At 43.5% G+C, this 22,984-nt stretch overlaps 4 protein-coding genes across 4 annotated transcripts; all 4 read right to left on the bottom strand.

Moving 5' to 3' along the window:
• Positions 1 to 13,858: 13,858 nt before the first annotated feature.
• On the bottom strand, positions 13,859 to 14,830 carry LOC138366293 (uncharacterized). Its single transcript, XM_069327320.1, has one exon. It carries the CDS (start codon positions 14,828 to 14,830, stop codon positions 13,859 to 13,861), a length of 972 nt encoding a protein of 323 aa, XP_069183421.1.
• A 201-nt stretch (positions 14,831 to 15,031) lies between these two features.
• On the bottom strand, positions 15,032 to 15,859 carry LOC138366294 (putative uncharacterized protein FLJ46204). The gene has a single exon (XM_069327321.1). The coding sequence runs from the start codon at positions 15,857 to 15,859 to the stop codon at positions 15,032 to 15,034; it is 828 nt and encodes a 275-aa protein (XP_069183422.1).
• Positions 15,860 to 16,060: 201 nt separating this feature from the next.
• On the bottom strand, positions 16,061 to 18,181 carry LOC138366295 (mucin-3A-like). Its single transcript, XM_069327322.1, has one exon. The coding sequence runs from the start codon at positions 18,179 to 18,181 to the stop codon at positions 16,061 to 16,063; it is 2,121 nt and encodes a 706-aa protein (XP_069183423.1).
• Positions 18,182 to 20,090: 1,909 nt separating this feature from the next.
• LOC138366296 (putative uncharacterized protein FLJ46204) lies at positions 20,091 to 20,411 on the bottom strand. Its single transcript, XM_069327323.1, has one exon. It carries the CDS (start codon positions 20,409 to 20,411, stop codon positions 20,091 to 20,093), a length of 321 nt encoding a protein of 106 aa, XP_069183424.1.
• Positions 20,412 to 22,984: the final 2,573 nt, after the last annotated feature.

A 22,984-nucleotide genomic window follows, 5' to 3' on the forward strand; every position in this document is an offset into this window, starting at 1 on the left:
TGGAACCTCTTGTTGAATTCCTCACACACCTCTTTGTCATTCTCTGTATATCTGTCCTCGCCTGTTCTAAGTTTCATTGCCTGTTCTTTCACTGTTGTTTTCCTCCTGATGTGACTATGGAGCAGCTTTGGTTCGGTCTTGACTTTGTTTGCTATATCATTTTCATAATTTTTCCCTGCTTCTCATCTCACCCTGACGTACTCATTCCTGGTTCTCTGGTATCTCTCTCTGCTTTCTGGTGTTCTGTTTTTCCGGAAGTTCCTCCACGCCCTTCTGTTCAGTTCCTTTGCTTCCATACATGCCCTATTATACCATGGATTCTTCTGTTGCTTCTCGGATTTTTCCCCTTTGGGACGGGATGAACCTGTTTACTGCCTCCTGACACTTTTGGGTGACATAGTCCATCATATCTTGTACAGACTTATCTCTGAGGTCTGTGTTCCAAGGTATTTCCTTCAGGAAACGTCTCATCTCCTCATAGTTCCCCTTTCTGTATGCCAGCCTTTTGTTTCCTAGTTCTTTTTAGGGGGAGATAATTCCTAGCTCTACCAGGTACTCAAACTTTAATACACTGTGGTCACTCATTGCCAAGGGTGCTTCCATTTTAACTTCCCTTATATCCCACTAATTTAGGGTAAATATCAGATCGAACATGGCTTGTTCATCTTCTCTTATTCTTGTTGGTTCCTTGATGTGCTGGCGTAGAAAGTGTCTTGTTGCCACGTCCAGCAGCAAAGCTCTCCATGTTTCTGGGCCTCCATTCGGATGTCTGTTCTCCCAGTCTATTTTTCCGTGGTTTAAGTCCTCCATGATTAGCAGTCCAGATCCATTCCAGCTGGCAACAGAAGCTGCTTTCTCTATTATGTTAATGGTGGCCATGTTGTTTCTATCATATTCCTGTCTGGGTCTTCTGTCATTCAGTGTGGATTATATATGACTACGACTATAATTTTTTGTCCTCCAGTTGTTATGGTACCTGCTATGTAGTCACTGAAACCCTCACAGACCTGAATAACCATCTCCTCAAAGTCCCAACCCTTTCTTACCAGCAGAGCTACACCACCACCGCCTCTTCCTTCTCTCTCTTTCCTCATAATATAATATTCCTGTGGGAACACGGCATTTCTTATGGTTTTCGTTAGCTTCGTTTCTGTGAGGGCTATTATGTCTGGGTTTTCCTCTAGTACCCATACTAGTGTGGGTAGTTCCCATACTAGTTTCCTCTAGTACTCTAGTGTGTGTGTGTATGTATATGTATGTGTATAAAGTATATATGGAAGCTGATCAGAATTACATTTCACATTTGTAAGTGCACATTAATGACACTATGTAAAAGACACATCAAACACTTAATGTAGGGCATACGTAAATCTGTGTATCTATGTATTTATGTAAGTAGGCTAGCTTAGCATTTTAAAAGCACTGAATCATCTTCTGTGGTTGATTGTTCAATAAACCCTTGAACTATATGTTTAACACATCTCTAACTCTGTCCATGGAGGACAGAAGAAAATGTATATATGATGGTTACCATTGTAAATGTGTGGCCACGTCTGTGGTAGAAAAATAAAAATAATAGAAAAAACAGTCTTTCTTGTAAACATATGTTGTTAAATATGACCGAAAAGGTAAGATTAATAATTCTAACACGAATTTTCACAATACTTCTTTTGTTTCTTATCACTGTCGATGGTAATTGAAAAAATCAATTCTTCAAAATTAATTTTTATTTCTAGTCTGACGCGACGCCTGAACGCGTTTCGTAATAACTTAATAGCTTTTTTCAAAGTTTCAGTTTACACACACAACTGTAACCTGTAGACACGCAAAATACATCCATACTTATACTCGCATTTGGGTGAGGTGATATGGTACAAAAGTTCTGGGTGACGTGATTGACATTTGCACATGATAGAACACGAACCAAAGGGTATAAAAATATAAGAATGGAAGTAACTGTAGAAGGCCTATTTTCCCATACTTCCTCTTGATGCTTCTATATTGGTTCGGAGTCTTGAAGTGGGTAGAATAAAGATGTGCATTAATTGGCTGTTGATTGCTGATGTTGACTTTTTTATGTGTAGTGCCTCGCAGATTTCGAGCCTCCTGCTATCGCTGTATCTATCAATGATTTCTGTGTTGTTTGTTTCGATTTCTCTGATGATGGTCTGGTTGTGAGAAAAGATTATATGTTTCTTGACGAAGCCCTGTTGTTTATGCATCGTTAATTGCCTGGAAAGAGACATTGTTGTCTTGCCTATATACTGAGTTCTTTGGGGCTTACAGTCCCTAAGTGGGCATGTGAAGGCATAAACGACGCTGGTTTCCTTCAAGGCGTTCTGCTTGGTGTCTGGAGAATTTTTCATGAGTAGGTTGGCGTTTTTTTTTTTTTTAATAGTAAATCGTCAATTGTATTTTCTTATTTTTTTTCTGTAGGGATAACATACCTATCAACACTATCTTTCAGGACCTTTTCCTCCGAATTATGACCCGTTGAAAAGAAGTTCCTGTAAAATTGTCTAATAGGGGGTACATGTGATGTGTTAGTTAACTCTTCAGAGTTTGCATGGCGTTTCACCTTTCTTTTTATGATGTCTTCAACAAAACCATTAGAGAAGCCATTGTTGACTAGAACTTGCCTTAGACTACAGAGTTCTTCATCGACTTGCTTCCATCCTGAGCTGTGGCTGAGAGCACGGTCGACGTAAGCATTGACAACACTCCTCTTGTACCTGTCTGAGCATGCACTATTTGCATTGAGGCACATTCCTATGTTTGTTTCCTTAGTGTAGACTGCAGTGTGGAAGCCTCCGTTCCTTTCTGTGACTGTTACATCCAGAAAGGGCAGCTTCCCAGCCTTCTCCATCTCGTAAGTGAAATTCAACACAGAATTCCACTCAAATGCCTCCTTCAGCTTCTGCAGACGTCTGGCATCAGGTACCTGCGTAAAAATGTCATCAACATACCTGCAGTATATGGCGGGTTTCAAGTCCATGTCAACTAAGACCTTCTGCTCGATGGTACCCATGTAGAAGTTCGCAAACAGGACACCTAGGGGAGAACCCATGGCAACCCCATCTACTTGCTTATACATGTGCCCATCTGGGCTCAAGAAGGGTGCCTCTTTAGTGCACGCTTGGAGTAGTTTCCTTAGTATGTTGTCTGGTATGTCAAGAGGAATACAAGTTGGATCACGATACACTCTGTGCGCTATCATCCCGATTGTTTCATCTACAGGTACGTTGGTAGATAGAGATTCTACATCCAACGAGGCTCTTATTCCTGTGGCCGATGTTCCCCACAGTAAGTCAACAAATTCCTTTGGAGACGTCAGACTGAAAGCACAAGGTACATAAAGAGTCAGCAAGCTGTTGAGTTGCCTAGCCAGTCTGTATGTGGGTGTGGGTATCTGGCTGATGATTGGCCAAAGTGGGTTTCCAGGCTTGTGGTTCTTGACATTTCCATACGCATACCCAGGTTTGTATTCCCCAATAACTTTTAGCCGGTGGAGTCCGGATTTCTTGGCGTTCACAGTTTCGATCAATCTGTTTACCTTTGTTTTCAATTCGGCTGTAGTGTCCTTTGTTACCCTTTGGAATTTAGTTTGGTCAGAGAGTATGAGTTTCATTTTTTTCAGATATTCGTCCTTTTTAAGAATAACGTATATTGGCGACTTATCACCTCTCCTGACGACTATCTCGCTGTTCCACGCCGCTTTGAGCTCGGGGCACAGTATGGTGCTTGTGTAGTTGCCTCGAGTCTTTCCTCCTTCTGCAATAAGTTCTGCTTGTAAGGTGTCTTTAGTGATAACTTTCTTTTGCGTCTCGAGGTCGAATATGTCGTCCAATAGGATCTCCAATTCCACTTTCCGGGCCATCTCACTTGGTCTGGACATAACGTGACAGTCTATACCCAGATTTAGGAGAGTGATTTGGTCCACAGTGAGGTTGATTCCAGCAAGGTTTAAGAAGCCATTTCTGGGTCGTGGAATCGCCATAGTCCCAGGGATGGTCCCTCATCAAACACTCATTTTCTATCAATCATATTTACTAGGGAAAATTCGTGTCTGGAGTATATCACACAGTTGCATGAACTCGCAAAGAATTTTTAACAAACAGAACTCTTATGGGGAAATGTTCTGTTTGGTTAATGCTCTAGCCTGGCACTTGCTGGCCCCTGATTCGATTCTCTCATATGGGGAAGTGTTCTGTGTTAAAAATTCCTTGCGAGTTCATGCAAGTGTATGATATACTCCAGACACGAGTTTTCTCTAGTAAATATTATTGATAGAAAATGAGTGTTTGATCAGGGACCATCCCTCTAGTGTGGTCGGGGAGCGAGATTACGTCCCGCTAAATACACACCGAAACTACGACGTTGGTACAACGTTCGAACAAGTTTTAACACCACCTAACCAGTTATAACAACCAATATAGCAATTTGTAACAACGTTCTAATATAAAGATGTAACAACTTTATTACAAATTGTAACAAGCGGAAAATAGAGATAGTTTCGGTTTGTGTTCCCAGGGGTGGTGGAAAACCCATCCTAATTCACTTCCTTTTAATGATCTGAGGTTGGTCTAGTGGTTAATGCTGTGGCCTGGCACTTGCTGGCCCCTGGTTCGATTTTCTCATATGGAGAAGTGTTCTGTTTGATATATATATATATATATATATATATATATATATATATATATATATATATATATATATATATATATATATATATATATTTCATTGAATATGACCGCATATTCTGTATTTATTATTTTCTGGTTTAGGGCTTCTATCCCTCTAACTATTTTCTTAGCATCAGGGCTTAATTGGAATAGGAGTTCTCCAAAACTCATTTTCGTACTTTTAAGGTGAAGAAAAGAAGTGATTTACTATAGAGTGTATTACACTTATTTGTATAATTTGCACGACGTTTCGAACCTCCATGGTTCATTCTCAAGTGAACAGATCTTACAATACTAGTTGATTTTATACCCGCATTAGGTCAGGTGATAATACAATGAAGGTGAAAACATGGGGGGATACATAAGGGATAAACATAGGGGCTGCAGAAGGCTTATTGGCCCATACGAGGCATCTCCTCTCTAAACACAAAGATTAATCCAGTGTAATTGGCCTGTTATGTTGGACATTGTCTTCTGTGTTGGCATCGATATGTTCTTGTCTTGTCCTTACTCTCATGGTGGGTAGAGTAAATAGTTCCGTGATTTGGGTGTTCATGGTAGGTCGCTCTATTCTTATGTGAATTGCCTCAAGAATTTGTAATCTTCTTGAATCTTGGGTTTTGTCTATTATGCAAGTATTCTTGTTCAACATTTCTCTTGTTAGAGTAATGTCATGGGCTTGTCTCATGTGATTCCTAGGGGCACCAGATTGAAGATGGCATGTCAAACGCCTCGTCAGCTTGGTCGACGTCATACCTATGTACTTACATTGAAGGTTACATCCTTCGTGGGGGCAAGTGTACATGTATACAACGCTTGACTGCTGTAGAGGGTTCTCCGTCGGCTTCGGGCTGTTTTTGATAAGGAGTTCGGAAGTCTTCTTGGTTTTGTAGAATATTATCAGGTTTATGTTTTGGTTAGGAGTAGTGCTTTTTACTCCTTTACGGATTATTTCTTTCATTATTCTTTCCTCTTTTATATGTTCACTGTGCATGGTTGATTTGTAATATAATTTTATTGGGGGTGTTGTGGTTTCTGTTCTAGGTTCTGAATTATACCAACGGTCCAAGTGTCTTCTTATAGCAGCGTTTATTTCCGCGTTGCTATATCCGTTGTTCACCAATACCTGAGTTACTCTTTCAAACTCTCTACTCACGTTGCTCCATTCAGAGCAGTGGGTAAGCGCTCGACGAATATAAGTAAATAATAAATACAGAATATGCGGTCATATTCAATGAAACATGTTTGAAAGAAAACCTGCTGCCAGTATACACCAATATATATATATATATATATATATATATATATATATATATATATATATATATATATATATATATATATATATATATATATATATATATATATATATATATATATATATATATATATATATATATATATATATATATATATATATATATATATATATATATATATATATATATATATTAGTATATTTTGGTAGCAGTCTTTCCTGTAGACATATTTTATTAAATATGACCGAAAAAGTAAGATTAATAATTCTAACACGAATTTTCTCAATCTTTCGTACATTATGCTTCACTGTTGGAGGTAAATCAAAAATCACTTCTCCAAAATTCATTTTTATTTCTAGTCTGACGCGACACGGGCGCGTTTCGTAAAACTTATTACATTTTCAAAGACTTCACAAATACACAACTGATTAGAACTTGCGTTTCCCTGATTTTATATCTACATTTGAGTGAGGTGGGAAGGGTGATGTGGCATTACATTTGAGTGAGGTGGGAAGGATGATGTGGCATTAACACAAGACAGAACACTAGAGGATATTAATAGGGTATTAAAAGTATCAACACAAGACAGAACAGAAACAATGGTTATTGAATAGAAGTGTTTGTAGAAAGCCTATTGGTCCATATTTCTTGATGCTTCTATATTGGAGCGGAGTCTTGAGGTGGGTAGAATATAGTTGTGCAATAATTGGCTGTTGATTGCTGGTGTTGACTTCTTGATGTGTAGTGCCTCGCAAACGTCAAGCCGCCTGCTATCGCTGTATCTATCCGATAGCAGATAGATACAGCGTATCTATATGTAGAAATCCTAGTAAACAACACAGAAATCATCGATAGATACAGCGATAGCAGGCGGCTTGACGTTTGCGAGGCACTACACATCAAGAAGTCAACACCAGCAATCAACAGCCAATTATTGCACAACTATATTCTACCCACCTCAAGACTCCGCTCCAATATAGAAGCATCAAGAAATATGGACCAATAGGCTTTCTACAAACACTTCTATTCAATAACCATTGTTTCTGTTCTGTCTTGTGTTGATACTTTTAATACCCTATTAATATCCTCTAGTGTTCTGTCTTGTGTTAATGCCACATCATCCTTCCCACCTCACTCAAATGTAATGCCACATCACCCTTCCCACCTCACTCAAATGTAGATATAAAATCAGGGAAACGCAAGTTCTAATCAGTTGTGTATTTGTGAAGTCTTTGAAAATGTAATAAGTTTTACGAAACGCGCCCGTGTCGCGTCAGACTAGAAATAAAAATGAATTTTGGAGAAGTGATTTTTGATTTACCTCCAACAGTGAAGCATAATGTACGAAAGATTGAGAAAATTCGTGTTAGAATTATTAATCTTACTTTTTCGGTCATATTAAATAAAATATATATATATATATATATATATATATATATATATATATATATATATATATATATATATATATATATATATATATATATATATATATGTCGTACCTAGTAGCCAGAACGCACTTTTCACCCTACTATGCAAGGCCCGATTTGCCTAATAAGCCAAGTTTTAATGAATTAATTGCTTTTCGACTACCTAACCTACCTAACCTAACCTAACCTAACTTTTTCGGCTACCTAACCTAACCTAGCCTACTTAAGATAGGTTAGGTTAGGTTAGGTAGGGTTGTTTAGGTTCGGTCATATATCTACGTTAATTTTAACTCCAATGAAAAAAAATTGACCCCATACATAATGAAATGGGTAGCTTTATCATTTCATAAGATAAAAATTTGAGAAAATATATTAATTCATGAAAACTTGGCTTATTAGGCAAATCGGGCCTTGGATAGTAGGCTGAGAAGTGCGTTCTGGCTACTAGGTACGACATATATATATATATATATATATATATATATATATATATATATATATATATATATATATATATATATATATATATATATATTTGAATACTGAATACTTTTTATTTTCTTCTCCGAGGCTATGGGTCCCCACATTGGCACCAGAGGTGGTACCCTCACAAAATTTATATATATATATATATATATATATATATATATATATATATATATATATATATATATATATATATATATATATATATATATAACTGAAAACTCACACCACAGAAGTGACTCGAACCCATACTCCCAGAAGCAACGCAACTGGTATGTACAAGACGCCTTAATCCACTTGACCATCACGACCGGACATAATGAGGTGATAGCCGAGGCTATTTGAACCACCCCACCGCCGGCACTCGGATAGTAATCTTGGGCATAGCATTTTACCAAATCACCTCATTCTTTGGGGCACACGTGAGGAACACAAATGCGAACAAGCCTGAATGGTCCCCAGGACAATATGCAACTGAAAACTCACACCCCAGAAGTGACTCGAACCCATACTCCCAGAAGCAACGCAACTGGTATGTACAAGACGCCTTAATCCACTTGACCATCACGACCGGACGTAATGAGATGATAGCCGAGGCTATTTGAACCACCCCACCGCCGGCACTCGGATAGTAATCTTGGGCATAGCATTTTACCAAATCACCTCATTCTTTGGGGCACACGTGAGGAACACAAATGCGAACAAGCCTGAATGGTCCCCAGGACAATATGCAACTGAAAACTCACACCCCAGAAGTGACTCGAACCCATACTCCCAGAAGCAACGCAACTGGTATGTACAAGACGCCTTAATCCACTTGACCATCATGACCGGACATAATGAGGTGATAGCCGAGGCTATTTGAACCACCCCACCGCCGGCACTCGGATAGTAATCTTGGGCATAGCATTTTACCAAATCACCTCATTCTTTGGGGCACACGTGAGGAACACAAATGCGAACAAGCCTGAATGGTCAAATGGAGTTTTCAGTTGCATATTGTCCTGGGGACCATTCAGGCTTGTTCGCATTTGTGTTCCTCACGTGTGCCCCAAAGAATGAGGTGATTTGGTAAAATGCTATGCCCAAGATTACTATCCGAGTGCCGGCGGTGGGGTGGTTCAAATAGCCTCGGCTATCACCTCATTATGTCCGGTCGTGATGGTCAAGTGGATTAAGGCGTCTTGTACATACCAGTTGCGTTGCTTCTGGGAGTATGGGTTCGAGTCACTTCTGGGGTGTGAGTTTTCAGTTGCATATTGTCCTGGGGACCATTCAGGCTTGTTCGCATTTGTGTTCCTCACGTGTGCCCCAAAGAATGAGGTGATTTGGTAAAATGCTATGCCCAAGATTACTATCCGAGTGCCGGCGGTGGGGTGGTTCAAATAGCCTCGGCTATCACCTCATTATGTCCGGTCATGATGGTCAAGTGGATTAAGGCGTCTTGTACATACCAGTTGCGTTGCTTCTGGGAGTATGGGTTCGAGTCACTTCTGGGGTGTGAGTTTTCAGTTGCATATTGTCCTGGGGACCATTCAGGCTTGTTCGCATATATATATATATATATATATATGTCGTACCTAGTAGCCAGAATGCACTTCTCAGCCTACTATATATATATATATATATATATATATATATATATATATATATATATATATATATATATATAACTGATTAGAACTTACGTCTCTCTGATATTATATCTACATTTGACTGAGGTGGGAAGGGTGATGTGGCATTAACACAAGACAGAACAGGAGGGGATATTAATAGGGTATTAAAAGTATCAACACAAGACAGAACAGAAACAATGGGTATTGAATAGAAGTGTTTGTAGAAAGCCTATTGGTCCATATTTCTTGATGCTTCTATATTGGAGCGGAGTCTTGAGGTGGGTAGAATATAGTTGTGCAATAATTGGCTGTTGATTGCTGGTGTTGACTTCTTGATGTGTAGTGCCTCGCAAACGTCAAGCCGCCTGCTATCGCTGTATCTATCGATGATTTCTGTGTTGTTTACTAGGATTTCTCTGGCGATGGTTTGGTTATGGGAAGAGATTATATGTTCCTTAATGGAGCCCTGTTGCTTATGCATCGTTAAACGCCTAGAAAGAGATGTTGTTGTCTTGCCTATATACTGGGTTTTTTGGAGCTTACAGTCCCCAAGTGGGCATGACGCGACACGGGCACGTTTCGTAAAACTTATTACATTTTCAAAGACTTCACAAATACACAACTGATTAGAACTTACGTCTCTCTGATATTATATCTACATTTGAGTGAGGTGGGAAGGGTGATGTGGCATTAACACAAGACAGAACAGGAGGGGATATTAATAGGGTATTAAAAGTATCAACACAAGACAGAACAGAAACAATGGGTATTGAATAGAAGTGTTTGTAGAAAGCCTATTGGTCCATATTTCTTGATGCTTCTATATTGGAGCAGAGTCTTGAGGTGGGTAGAATATAGTTGTGCAGTAATTGGCTGTTGATTGCTGGTGTTGACTTCTTGATGTGTAGTGCCTCGCAAACGTCAAGCCGCCTGCTATCGCTGTATCTATCGATGATTTCTGTGTTGTTTACTAGGATTTCTCTGGCGATGGTTTGGTTATGGGAAGAGATTATATGTTCCTTAATGGAGCCCTGTTGCTTATGCATCGTTAAACGCCTAGAAAGAGATGTTGTTGTCTTGCCTATATACTGGGTTTTTTGGAGCTTACAGTCCCCAAGTGGGCAATACCCATTGTTTCTGTTCTGTCTTGTGTTGATACTTTTAATACCCTATTAATATCCCCTCCTGTTCTGTCTTGTGTTAATGCCACATCACCCTTCCCACCTCACTCAAATGTAGATATATATATATATATATATATATATATATATATATATATATATATATATATATATATATATATATATATATATATATATATATATATATGTCGTACCTAGTAGCCAGAATGCACTTCTCAGCCTACTATGCAAGGCCCGATTTGCCTAATAAGCCAAGTTTTCATGAATTAATTGTTTTTCGATTACCTAACCTACCTAACCTAACTTTTTCGGCTACCTAACCTAACCTAACCTATAAAGATAGGTTAGGTTAGGTTAGGTAGGGTTGGTTAGGTTCGGTCATATATCTACGTTAATTTTAACTCCAATAAATTTTTTTTAATCTCATACATAATGAAATGGGTAGTTTTATCATTTCATAAGAAAAAAATTGAGAAAATATAATAATTCAAGAAAACTTGGCTTATTAGGCAAATCGGGCCTTGCATATTAGGCTGAGAAGTGCGTTCTGGCTACTAGGTACGATATATATATATATATATATATATATATATATATATATATATATATATATATATATATGTCGTACCTAGTAGCCAGAACGCACTTTTCGGCCTACTATTCAAGGCCCGATTTGCCTAATAAGCCAAGTTTTCCTGAATTAATATATTTTCTCTAATTTTTTTATTATGAAATGATAAAGCTACCCATTTCATTATGTATGAGATCAATTTTTTTTTATTGGAGTTAAAATTAACGTAGATATATGACCGAACTTAACCAACCCTACCTAACCTAACCTAACCTATCTTTATAGGTTAGGTTAGGTTAGGTAGCCGAAAAAGTTAGGTTAGGTTAGGTTAGGTTAGGTAGGTTAGGTTGATGAAACACAATTAATTCATGAAAACTTGGCTTATTAGGCAAATTGGGCCTTGCATAGTAGGCTGAGAAGTGCATTCTGGCTACTAGGTACGACATATATATATATATATATATATATATATATATATATATATATATATATATATATATATATGCGAACAAGCCTGAATGGTCCCCAGGACTATATGCGAATGAAAACTCACACCCCAGAAGTGACTCGAACCCATACTCCCAGAAGCAACGCAACTGGTAACTACAGGGCGCCTTAATCCGCTTGACCATCACGGCCGTCAAAAGGAAGTGATAGCCGAGGCTATTTGAGCCACTTCCCCGACGGCAACTCGGATGGTAATCTTGGGCATAGCATTTCACCAAATCACCTCATTCTTTGGGGCACACGTGAGGAACACAAATGCGAACAAGCCTGAATGGTCCCCAGGACTATATGCGAATGAAAACTCACACCCCAGAAGTGACTCGAACCCATACTCCCAGAAGCAACGCAACTGGTAACTACAGGGCGCCTTAATCCGCTTGACCATCACGGCCGTCAAAAGGAAGTGATAGCCGAGGCTATTTGAGCCACTTCCCCGACGGCAACTCGGATGGTAATCTTGGGCATAGCATTTCACCAAATCACCTCATTCTTTGGGGCACACGTGAGGAACACAAATGCGAACAAGCCTGAATGGTCCCCAGGACTATATGCGAATGAAAACTCACACCCCAGAAGTGACTCGAACCCATACTCCCAGAAGCAACGCAACTGGTAACTACAGGGCGCCTTAATCCGCTTGACCATCACGGCCGTCAAAAGGAAGTGATAGCCGAGGCTATTTGAGCCACTTCCCCGACGGCAACTCGGATGGTAATCTTGGGCATAGCATTTCACCAAATCACCTCATTCTTTGGGGCACACGTGAGGAACACAAATGCGAACAAGCCTGAATGGTCCCCAGGACTATATGCGAATGAAAACTCAATTGTCTTCTGTGTTTGCCAACACAGAAGACAATGTCCAACATAATAGGCCAATTACACTGGATTAATCTTTGTGTTTAGATAGAAGCTGCTTCGTATGGGCCAATAAGCCTTCTGCAGTTACCCCTATGTTTCACCTCACATTTATCCCTTATGTATCCCCCCCATGTTTTCACCTTATATATATATATATATATATATATATATATATATATATATATATATATATATATATATATATATATATATATATATATATATATATATATATATATATATATATATATATATATATATATATATATATATATATATATATATAAATAACTGAAAACTCCAACAAATAGTAAATTTGTTGGAGTAATTTATATTTGTAAATAGTCTCACGACTTCCAACATTTTCTGTAGAGTAAATAACAGATCATAATTTATTTCGTATCTAAGGATTGATTGACAGATTATCTAATCAAATCTAATCTGATCTAATTAGATTAGATAAGATTGTCTAATCTTCTTCACTGCTTATCTAAGGAGTGAAGAAGTGACCATAAACAAGGTATCGGGAGCACCACTCAGTAGTGAGGTGGAGCCCCAGCTGGTCCAGCGTACTCTGACTTCTTCCACACACACTCACTCATCTCCGGTCCTGTGGTCGTGTATGTGAATACCATCTACACGCATCTCCTTCCTCTGTTGCAACCTTCATCACACCCTCTCTCTCATTATTGTCTGGGGCCTTCCCCCAACCGCTGGTCGGTGGGTAAACTCTTGCTGCAACACTGCCAACCTCTGGTACCCTGGACTACATGGTCGCCGGGCGCCTACCTGTTCACGGTGCGCAGTGTACTAAACCTTCCTCGTCTTCGCAGACTCCTCTTTAAGTGTGAACATAAACAGTATTAAACAAAACTATCTAAATATTCGACACAATGTAACATAAATCCAAGCTCAAGGTTCCAGTCTCGGGGCGGAATGGCCGGAAATGTTGCCACAAAACATGGAAATTTGTGAGTAGTGTTGGAACTGTCTATTACTCTAATATATTTATTATTGTACAATTCATTATACGGTGGATATAATCATAATTATCTCCACAGATGATTCGTTTAGAATTATTGCGTGTTCAAGACTGCTTTCATAACAGCTTCTCACACAAAGAGGTCTTGGAGCGAGTCGTGGAGCGGGTCATGGTGCAGGTCATGGTGCAGGTCACGGTGAGGGTCATGGTGCAGGTCATGGTGCTGGTCATGGTGCAGGTCATGGTGCGGGTCATGGTGCAGGTCATAGTGCGGGTTATGGTGTAGGTCATTGAGCGGGTCATGGTGCGGGTCATTGAGCGGGTCATGGAGCGTATCTTGGTGAGGACATGGTGCGAGTCATGGTGCGGGTTATGGAGCAGGTTATGGTGCGGATCATGGTGCAGGTTATGGAGAGTGTCATGGAGCGGGTCATAGTGCGGGTCATGGAGCGGGTCATAGTGCGGGTCATGGTGCGGGTCATAGTGCGGGTCATGGTGCGGGTCATGTTGCATGTTATGGAGCGGGTCATGGTGCATGGCCATGGTGCGGGATCATGAAGAGGGTCGCGGATCATGGAGCAGGTCATGGTGCCGGTCATGGTGCGGGTCATAGTGTGGGTCATGGAGCAGGTCATGGTGCCGGTCATGGTGCGGGTCATAGTGTGGGTCATGGAGCAGGTCATGGTGCCGGTCATGGTGCGGGTCATAGTGTAAGTCATGGAGCAGGTCATGGTGCCGGTCATGGTGCGGGTCATAGTGTGGGTCATGGAGCAGGTCATGGTGCCGGTCATGGTGCGGGTCATAGTGTGGGTCATGGAGCAGGTCATGGTGCCGGTCGTGGTGCAGGTCATGGTGCGGGTCATGGAGCGGGTCATGGAGCAGGTCATGGAGCAGGTCATGGTGTGGGTCATGAAGCGGGTCATGGTGCAGGTCATGGAGCGGGTCATGGAGCAGGTCAAGGTGTGGGTCATGGTGTGGGTCATAGTGTGGGTCATGGAGCAGGTCATGGTGTGGGTCATGCTGCAGGTCATAGTGTGGGTCATGCTGCAGGTCATAGTGTGGGTCATGGTGTGGGTCATGCTGCAGGTCATAGTGTGGGTCATGCTGCAGGTCATAGTGTGGGTCATGGTGTGGGTCATGCTGCAGGTCATAGTGTGGGTCATGCTGCAGGTCATAGTGTGGGTCATGGTGTGGGTCATGCTGCAGGTCATAGTGTGGGTCATGCTGCAGGTCATAGTGTGGGTCATGGTGTGGGTCATGCTGCAGGCCATAGTGTGGGTCATGGTGTGGGTCATGCTGCAGGCCATACTCACCTAATTGTACTCACCTAATTGTGCTTGCGGGGGTTGAGCTTTGGCTCTTTGGTCCCGCCTCTCAACTGTCAATCAACTGGTGTACAGATTCCTGAGCCTACTGGGCTCTATCATACCTACATTTGAAACTGTGTATGGAGTCAGCCTCCACCACATCACTTCCTAGTGCATTCCATTTATTAACTACTCTGAAATAGTGTGGGTCATGGTGTGGGTCATAGTGTGGGTCATGCTGCAGGCCATAGTGTGGGTCATGCTGCAGGCCATAGTGTGGGTCATGGTGTGGGTCATAGTGTGGGTCATGCTGCAGGTCATAGTGTGGGTCATGCTGCAGGTCATAGTGTGGGTCATGCTCCAGGTCATAGTGTGGGTCATGGTGTGGGTCATAGTGTGGGTCATGCTGCAGGTCATAGTGTGGGTCATGCTGCAGGTCATAGTGTGGGTCATGCTGCAGGCCATAGTGTGGGTCATGCTGCAGGTCATAGTGTGGGTCATGGAGTGGGTCATGCTGCAGGTCATAGTGTGGGTCATGGTGCAGGTCATAGTGTGGGTCATGCTGCAGGTCATAGTGTGGGTCATGCTGCAGGTCATAGTGTGGGTCATGCTGCAGGTCATAGTGTGGGTCATGGTGTGGGTCATAGTGTGGGTCATGCTGCAGGCCATAGTGTGGGTCATGCTGCAGGTCATAGTGTGGGTCATGCTGCAGGTCATAGTGTGGGTCATGCTGCAGGCCATAGTGTGGGTCATGCTGCAGGTCATAGTGTGGGTCATGCTGCAGGTCATAGTGTGGGTCATGGTGTGGGTCATACTGTGGGTCATGCTGCAGGTCATAGTGTGGGTCATGGTGCAGGTCATTGTGTGGGTCATGCTGCAGGTCATAGTGTGGGTCATGGTGTGGGTCATAGTGTGGGTCATGCTGCAGGCCATAGTGTAGGTCATGGTGTGGGTCATAGTGTGGGTCATGGTGTGGGTCATGCTGCAGGCCATAGTGTGGGTCATGGTGTGGGTCATGCTGCAGGCCATACTCACCTAATTGTACTCACCTAATTGTGCTTGCGGGGGTTGAGCTTTGGCTCTTTGGTCCCGCCTCTCAACTGTCAATCAACTGGTGTACAGATTCCTGAGCCTACTGGGCTCTATCATACCTACATTTGAAACTGTGTATGGAGTCAGCCTCCACCACATCACTTCCTAGTGCATTCCATTTATTAACTACTCTGAAATAGTGTGGGTCATGGTGTGGGTCATAGTGTGGGTCATGCTGCAGGCCATAGTGTGGGTCATGCTGCAGGCCATAGTGTGGGTCATGGTGTGGGTCATAGTGTGGGTCATGCTGCAGGTCATAGTGTGGGTCATGCTGCAGGCCATAGTGTGGGTCATGCTGCAGGTCATAGTGTGGGTCATGCTGCAGGTCATAGTGTGGGTCATGCTGCAGGTCATAGTGTGGGTCATGCTGCAGGTCATAGTGTGGGTCATGCTGCAGGTCATAGTGTGGGTCATGGTGAGGGTCATAGTGTGGGTCATGCTGCAGGCCATAGTGTGGGTCATGGAGCAGGTCAGAGTGTGGGTCATGCTGCAGGTCATAGTGTGGGTCATGCTGCAGGTCATAGTGTGGGTCATGCTGCAGGTCATAGTGTGGGTCATGCTCCAGGTCATAGTGTGGGTCATGGTGTGGGTCATAGTGTGGGTCATGCTGCAGGTCATAGTGTGGGTCATGCTGCAGGTCATAGTGTGGGTCATGCTGCAGGTCATAGTGTGGGTCATGCTGCAGGTCATAGTGTGGGTCATGGTGCAGGTCATAGTGTGGGTCATGGTGCAGGCCATAGTGTGGGTCATGCTGCAGGCCATAGTGTGGGTCATGGTGCAGGTCATAGTGTGGGTCATGGAGTGGGTCATGCTGCAGGTCATAGTGTGGGTCATGGTGCAGGTCATAGTGTGGGTCATGGTGTGGGTCATAGTGTGGGTCATGCTGCAGGCCATAGTGTGGGTCATGCTGCAGGTCATAGTGTGGGTCATAGTGTGGGTCATGCTGCAGGTCATAGTGTGGGTCATGGTGCAGGTCATAGTGTGGGTCATGCTACAGGTCATAGTGTGGGTCATGGTGTGGGTCATAGTGTGGGTCATGCTGCAGGCCATAGTGTGGGTCATGGTGTGGGTCATAGTGTGGGTCATGGTGTGGGTCATCCTGCAGGCCATAGTGTGGGTCATGGTGTGGGTCATGCTGCAGGCCATTGTGTGGGTCATGGTGTGGGTCATAGTGTGGGTCATAGTGTGGGTCATGCTGCAGGTATAGTGTGGGTCATGGTGCAGGTCATAGTGTGGGTCATGCTGCAGGTCATAGTGTGGGTCATGGTGTGGGTCATAGTGTGGGTCATGCTGCAGGTCATAGTGTGGGTCATGGTGTGGGTCATAGTGTGGGTTATGGTGTGGGTCAGTGTGGGTCATGCTGCAGGTCATAGTGTGGGTCATTGTGTGGGTCATAGTGTGGGTCATGCTGCAGGTCATAGTGTGGGTCATGCTGCAATTCATAGTGTGGGTCATGGTGTGGGTCATAGTGTGGGTCATGCTGCAGGCCATAGTGTGGGTCATGCTGCAGGTCATAGTGTGGGTCATGCTGCAGGTCATAGTGTGGGTCATGCTGCAGGTCATAGTGTGGGTCATGCTGCAGGTCATAGTGTGGGTCATGGTGTGGGTCATAGTGTGGGTCATGCTGCAGGTCATAGTGTGGGTCATGCTGCAGGTCATAGTGTGGGTCATGGTGTGGGTCATAGTGTGGGTCATGCTGCAGGCCATAGTGTGGGTCATGCTGCAGGTCATAGTGTGGGTCATGCTGCAGGCCATAGTGTGGGTCATGCTGCAGGTCATAGTGTGGGTCATGCTGCAGGTCATAGTGTGGGTCATGCTGCAGGTCATAGTGTGGGTCATGGTGCAGGTCATAGTGTGGGTCATGGTGCAGGTCATAGTGTGGGTCATGGTGCAGGTCATAGTGTGGGTCATGCTGCAGGTCATAGTGTGGGTCATGGTGCAGGTCATAGTGCGGGTCATGCTACAGGCCATAGTGTGGGTCATGCTGCAGGTCATAGTGTGGGTCATGGTGCAGGTCATAGTGTGGGTCATGGTGTAGGTCATAGTGTGGGTCATGGTGCAGGTCATGGTGTGGGTCATGCTGCAGGTCATAGTGTGGGTCATGGTGCGAGTCATAGTGCAGATCATAGAGCGGGTCATGGTGCTGGTCATGATGCGGGTCATGGTTCGAGTCATGGTGTGGGTCATGGTGCGTGTTGTGGAGCAGGTCATGGAGCAGGTCATGGAGCGGGTCATGGAGGTGGCCATACCTTTCCTTGAGGTTACCTTGAGGAGCTTCCGGGGCTTAGCGTCCCCACGGCCCGGTCGTCGACCAGGCCTCTTGGTTGCTGGACTGATCAACCAGGCTGTTGGACGCGGCTGCTCGCAGCCTGACGTATGAGTCACAGCCTGGTTGATCAGGTATCCTTTGGAGGTGCTTATCCAGTTCTCTCTTGAACACTGTGAGGGGTCGGCCAGTTATGCCCCTTATGTGTAGCGGAAGCGTGTTGAAGAGTCTCGGGCCTCTGATGTTGATAGAGTTCTCTCTCAGAGTACCTGTTGCACCTCTGCTCTTCAACGGGGGTATTCTGCACATCCTGCCATGTCTTCTGGTCTCATGTGATGTTATTTCTGTGTGCAGGTTTGGGACCAGCCCCTCTAATATTTTCCACGTGTAAATTATTATATATCTCTCCCGCCTGCGCTCAAGGGAGTACATATTTAGGCTCTTTAGTCGGTCCCAATAGTTTAGGTGTTTTACTGAGTGAATTCTAGCAGTATAGGATCTCTGCACGCTCTCCAGGTCGGCAATTTCTCCAGCTTTGAAAGGGGCTGTCATTGTGCAGCAGTACTCCACTCTAGAGTGCACAAGCGTTTTGAAAAGTATCATCATCGGTATAGCATCTCTAGTGTGAAAAGTTCTTGTTATCCAACCTGTCATTTTTCTTGCAGTTGTGACGGCTACTTTATTGTGTTCTTTAAAGGTAAGGTCTTCCGACATGAGTACACCCAGATCCTTTACATTGCCTTTTCGTTCTATGTTATGATTTGCCTGAGTTTTGTACGTGGTTTCCGTTTTTATATTTTCATTTTTTCCATAGCACATGAGCTGGAACTTATCTTCGTTAAACACCATATTATTTTCTGTAGCCCATAGAAAGACCTGATCTACATCTGACTGGAGGTTTGCCGTGTCCTAAATGTTGCCAACTCTCATGAAGATCCTAGTGTCATCTGCAAAGGATGATACAGTGCTATAGGTTGTGTTCTGGTCTATGTCCGATATGAGGATGAGAAAAAGTACTGGAGCAAGCACAGTACCCTGGGGGACTGAGCTCTTCACGGTTGATGGGCTGGATTTTATTTTGTTGACTATTACACATTGGGTTCTGTTGGTCAGGAAATTGTAGATCCATCTGCCTATTTTTCCGGTAATTCCTTTTGAACGCATTTTATGTGCAATTTTATGACTTGCCATGGGGCAAGTCATGGTGCGGGTCATGGAGCGTGTTATGGAGCAGGTCATGGTGCATGGCCATGGTGCGGGGTCACGAAGAGGGTCATGGTGCGGATCATGGAGCAGGTTATGGTGCCGGTCAAAGTGCGGGTCATGGTGTGGGTCATTAAGTGGGTCATGGTGCGGGCCGTGGAGCGGGTCATAGTGCGGGTCATGGTGTGGGTCATGGTGCGGGTCATGGTGTGGGTCATGGTGCGGGTCATGGTGCGGGTCATGGAGCGGGTCATGGTGTGTGTCATGGAGCGGGTCATGGTGTGTGTCATGGAGCGGGTCATGGTGCGGGTCATGGAGCGGGTCATGGAGCGGGTCATGGTGTGTGTCATGGTGCGGGTCATGGTGTGGGTCATGGTGCGGGTCATGGTGCGGGTCATGGCGTGGGTCATGGTGCGGGTCATATTGAGGGTCATGGAGCGGGTCATAGTGCGGGTCATGGTGCGGGTCATGGTGTGGGTCATGGTGCGGGTCATGGTGCGGGTCATGGTGTGGGTCATGGTGCGGGTCATAGTGTAAGTCATGGAGCGGGTCATAGTGTGGGTCATAGTGCAGGTCATGGTGCGTGTCATGGAGCGGGTCATGTTGCGGGTTATGGAGTGGGTCATGGTGCGGCCAGGAGGCCTGGTCGACGACCGGGCCGCGGGGACGCTAAGCCCCGGAAGCACATCAAGGTATGGTGCGGGTCATTGTGTGGGTCATGGAGCAGGTCATGGTGTGGGTCATGGTGCGGGTCATGGTGCGGATCATGGAGCAGGTCATGGAGCGGGTCATGGTGCGGGTCATTGTAGGGTTCATGGTGCGGGTCATGGTGCAGATCATGGTGTGGGTCATGGTGCGGATCATGGTGCGGATCATGGTGCGGGTCATGGTGCGGGTCATGCTGCGGATCATGGTGCGGATCATGGTGTGGGTCATGGTGCGGATCATGGAGCAGGTCATGGAGCGGGTCATGTTGCGGGTCATAGAGCAGGTCGTGGAGTGGGTCATGGTGCAGGTCGTGGACTAAGTCATGGTGTGGTTCTTGGATCGGGTCGTGGTGCAGGTCGTGGACTAAGTCATAGTGTGGTTCTTGGAGTGGGTCGTGGTGCAGGTCATGGAGCTGGTCATGGTGCGGGTCACGGTGTGTCATGGAGACATCATACTTCAGTCTACCCAGTTTAAAACAATAACAATATAGTAGGAAGTCAACCTGGAAATATCCAACCACAGGTCAGAGAACTGCTGAGATTCTGTGACAAATTCTCGCTCAGTCAGCATATTAAAGAACCAACTAGGAACGAGAACACGCTGGACCTGATATTCACGAACAATGATGAGCTAATCAGAGAGACATTACTGTCTCAGACACTACGTACTCGGACCACAAGCTCATTGAAGTGCAAACCTACGTTAATAACGGTAGTAGGCCCAAGAGAAACAACAAGCGAGAAGGGTTATTCAATAAATTCAATTTTAATAATAAAAGGATAGACTGGGAGAAAATAAACAGGGAACTTACAAACATTCAATGGGAAAATGTTCTAAGAAACAAAAATCCTACACAAGGAATAGAAAAACTGACTTCTGAAGCATATGAAGTCTGTCTGAAACATGTTCCTTTGAACATGTTTTCAGACAGACTTTTGGACCTCTTTCTGAAAAGCCAGAAAGAGGTCCAATGTAGAAAGAGAACGCAGACGAAATTACAAAAGGAGGAAGAAATTAACGGAAATGCTTAAGCAGACACGACTCTCCATACAAAGAAGAAATAATTTAAACAGGGAGATTGAAGAAATCAAACAGAGACTGAAGCATTCCTATCAGACTGAAGAAAGGCAACTAGAACAGAAAGCAATTCAAGAAATAAAGAAAAACCCAAAATATTTCTTCACATATGCTAAATCAAAAGCGAAAACCACTGCCAGAATTGGACTTATTCGTATTAGTGATGGTTCATACACTGAGGATGACAAAGAAATTAGTGAAATCCTAAAAAAGCAGTATGAGAACATGTTTAGCACTCCGATACTCAGCATGAAAGTGGAAGATTCGGACAATTTCTTTATGAATGATACTCAAACACCTGTAAATATAACTGATGTCAGCACGAGCGTGGCAGATTTTGAAAGAGAAGTTGACAATATGCCCATGCACTCAGCCCCGGATCCAGACTCATGGAATTCAATATTTATAAAGAAATGCAAAGTGCCAGTAGCACAGGCACTTAGTATAGTGTGGAGGAAGAGCTTGGACACGGGGGAGATACCAAATGCGCTTAAAGTAGCAGACATAGCCCCTTTACACAAGGGTGCTAGTAAAGCATTGGCAAAGAATTATAGATCCGTTGCACTAACGTCCCACATAATAAAAGTATTTGAGAGAGTGATCAGGAGTCAGGTCACTAGATTCATGGAAACCAATGACCTCCACAATCCAGGCCATCATGGATTTAGAGCAGGAAGATCATGCCTCTCACAGCTACTTGACCACTATGACAAAATCACTGAGGCATTAGAGGAAAAACATAATGCAGATGTCGAATACACAGATTTTGCACAGGCATTCGACAAATGTGACCATGGAGTGATTGCACACAAAATGAGGTCAATGGGTATAACTGGTAAAGTAGGACGCTGGATACTCAATTTCCTGTCGAACAGAACACAAAGAGTAACAGTCAATCAAGTAAAATCGAGTCCGAGCGCAGTTAAAAGCTCTGTATCTCAAGGTACAGTCCTTGCACCACTGCTGTTCCCTATTCTCATATCAGACATAGACAAAAACACAAGTCACAGCTTCGTGTCATCCTTTGCAGATGATACAAAAATCAACATGAAAATTACCTCTGCTGAAGACATTGATAAACTACATACAGATATTAACAAAGTTTTCGATTGGGCAGCAGAAAATAACATGATGTTTAACGGTGATAAATTCCAGGTACTCAGGTAAGGCAAAAATGAGGATCTGAAACATAATACAGGGTACAAAACACAATCGAATCTGCCCATAGTAGGAAAACAGCATGTCAAGGATTTGGAAATAATGATGTCCGACGACTTAACGTTTAGGAAGCATAACCAAGCAAGTATTGCGTCAGCCAGAAAAATGATAGCATGGATTACGAGAACCTTCAAGTCCAGAGATCCCATCACAATGGTTGTACTCTTCAAATCACTTGTGTTGTCCCGTCTTGAATACTGCTCAGTACTCACTTCCCCCTTCAGAGCAGGAGAGATTGCTGAAATTGAGGGAATACAGAGAACATATACGGCACGCATAGACGAGATAAAGCACCTAAATTATTGGGATCGTCTCAAAGCTCTCCAAATGTACTCACTAGAAAGGAGACGAGAGATACCAAATAATATAAACATGGAAAATACTGGAGGGACAGATCCCAAATCTGCACAGTAAAATAACAACGTACTGGAGTGAACGACATGGAAGAAAATGCAGAATAGAACCAGTGAAGAGCAGAGGTGCCATAGGCACAATCAGAGAACACTGTATAAACATCAGAGGTCCACAGTTGTTCAACGTCCTACCAGCGAGCATCAGAAATATTACAGGAACAACCG

The sequence above is a fragment of the Procambarus clarkii genome, chromosome 19 (genome assembly GCF_040958095.1).
Source record: "Procambarus clarkii isolate CNS0578487 chromosome 19, FALCON_Pclarkii_2.0, whole genome shotgun sequence".
NCBI classification, from domain to species: domain Eukaryota; kingdom Metazoa; phylum Arthropoda; class Malacostraca; order Decapoda; family Cambaridae; genus Procambarus; species Procambarus clarkii.

What these genes read in the sequence shown, in the direction of transcription:
- LOC138366296 (XM_069327323.1), bottom strand. Translation starts at nt 20,411, where the DNA reads ATGACCCACTCCACGACCTGCTCTATGACCCGCAACATGACCCGCTCC.
- LOC138366295 (XM_069327322.1), bottom strand. Translation starts at nt 18,181, where the DNA reads ATGGCCACCTCCATGACCCGCTCCATGACCTGCTCCATGACCTGCTCC.
- LOC138366293 (XM_069327320.1), bottom strand. Translation starts at nt 14,830, where the DNA reads ATGACCCACACCATGACCCACACTATGGCCTGCAGCATGACCCACACC.
- LOC138366294 (XM_069327321.1), bottom strand. Translation starts at nt 15,859, where the DNA reads ATGACCCACACCATGACCCACACTATGGCCTGCAGCATGACCCACACC.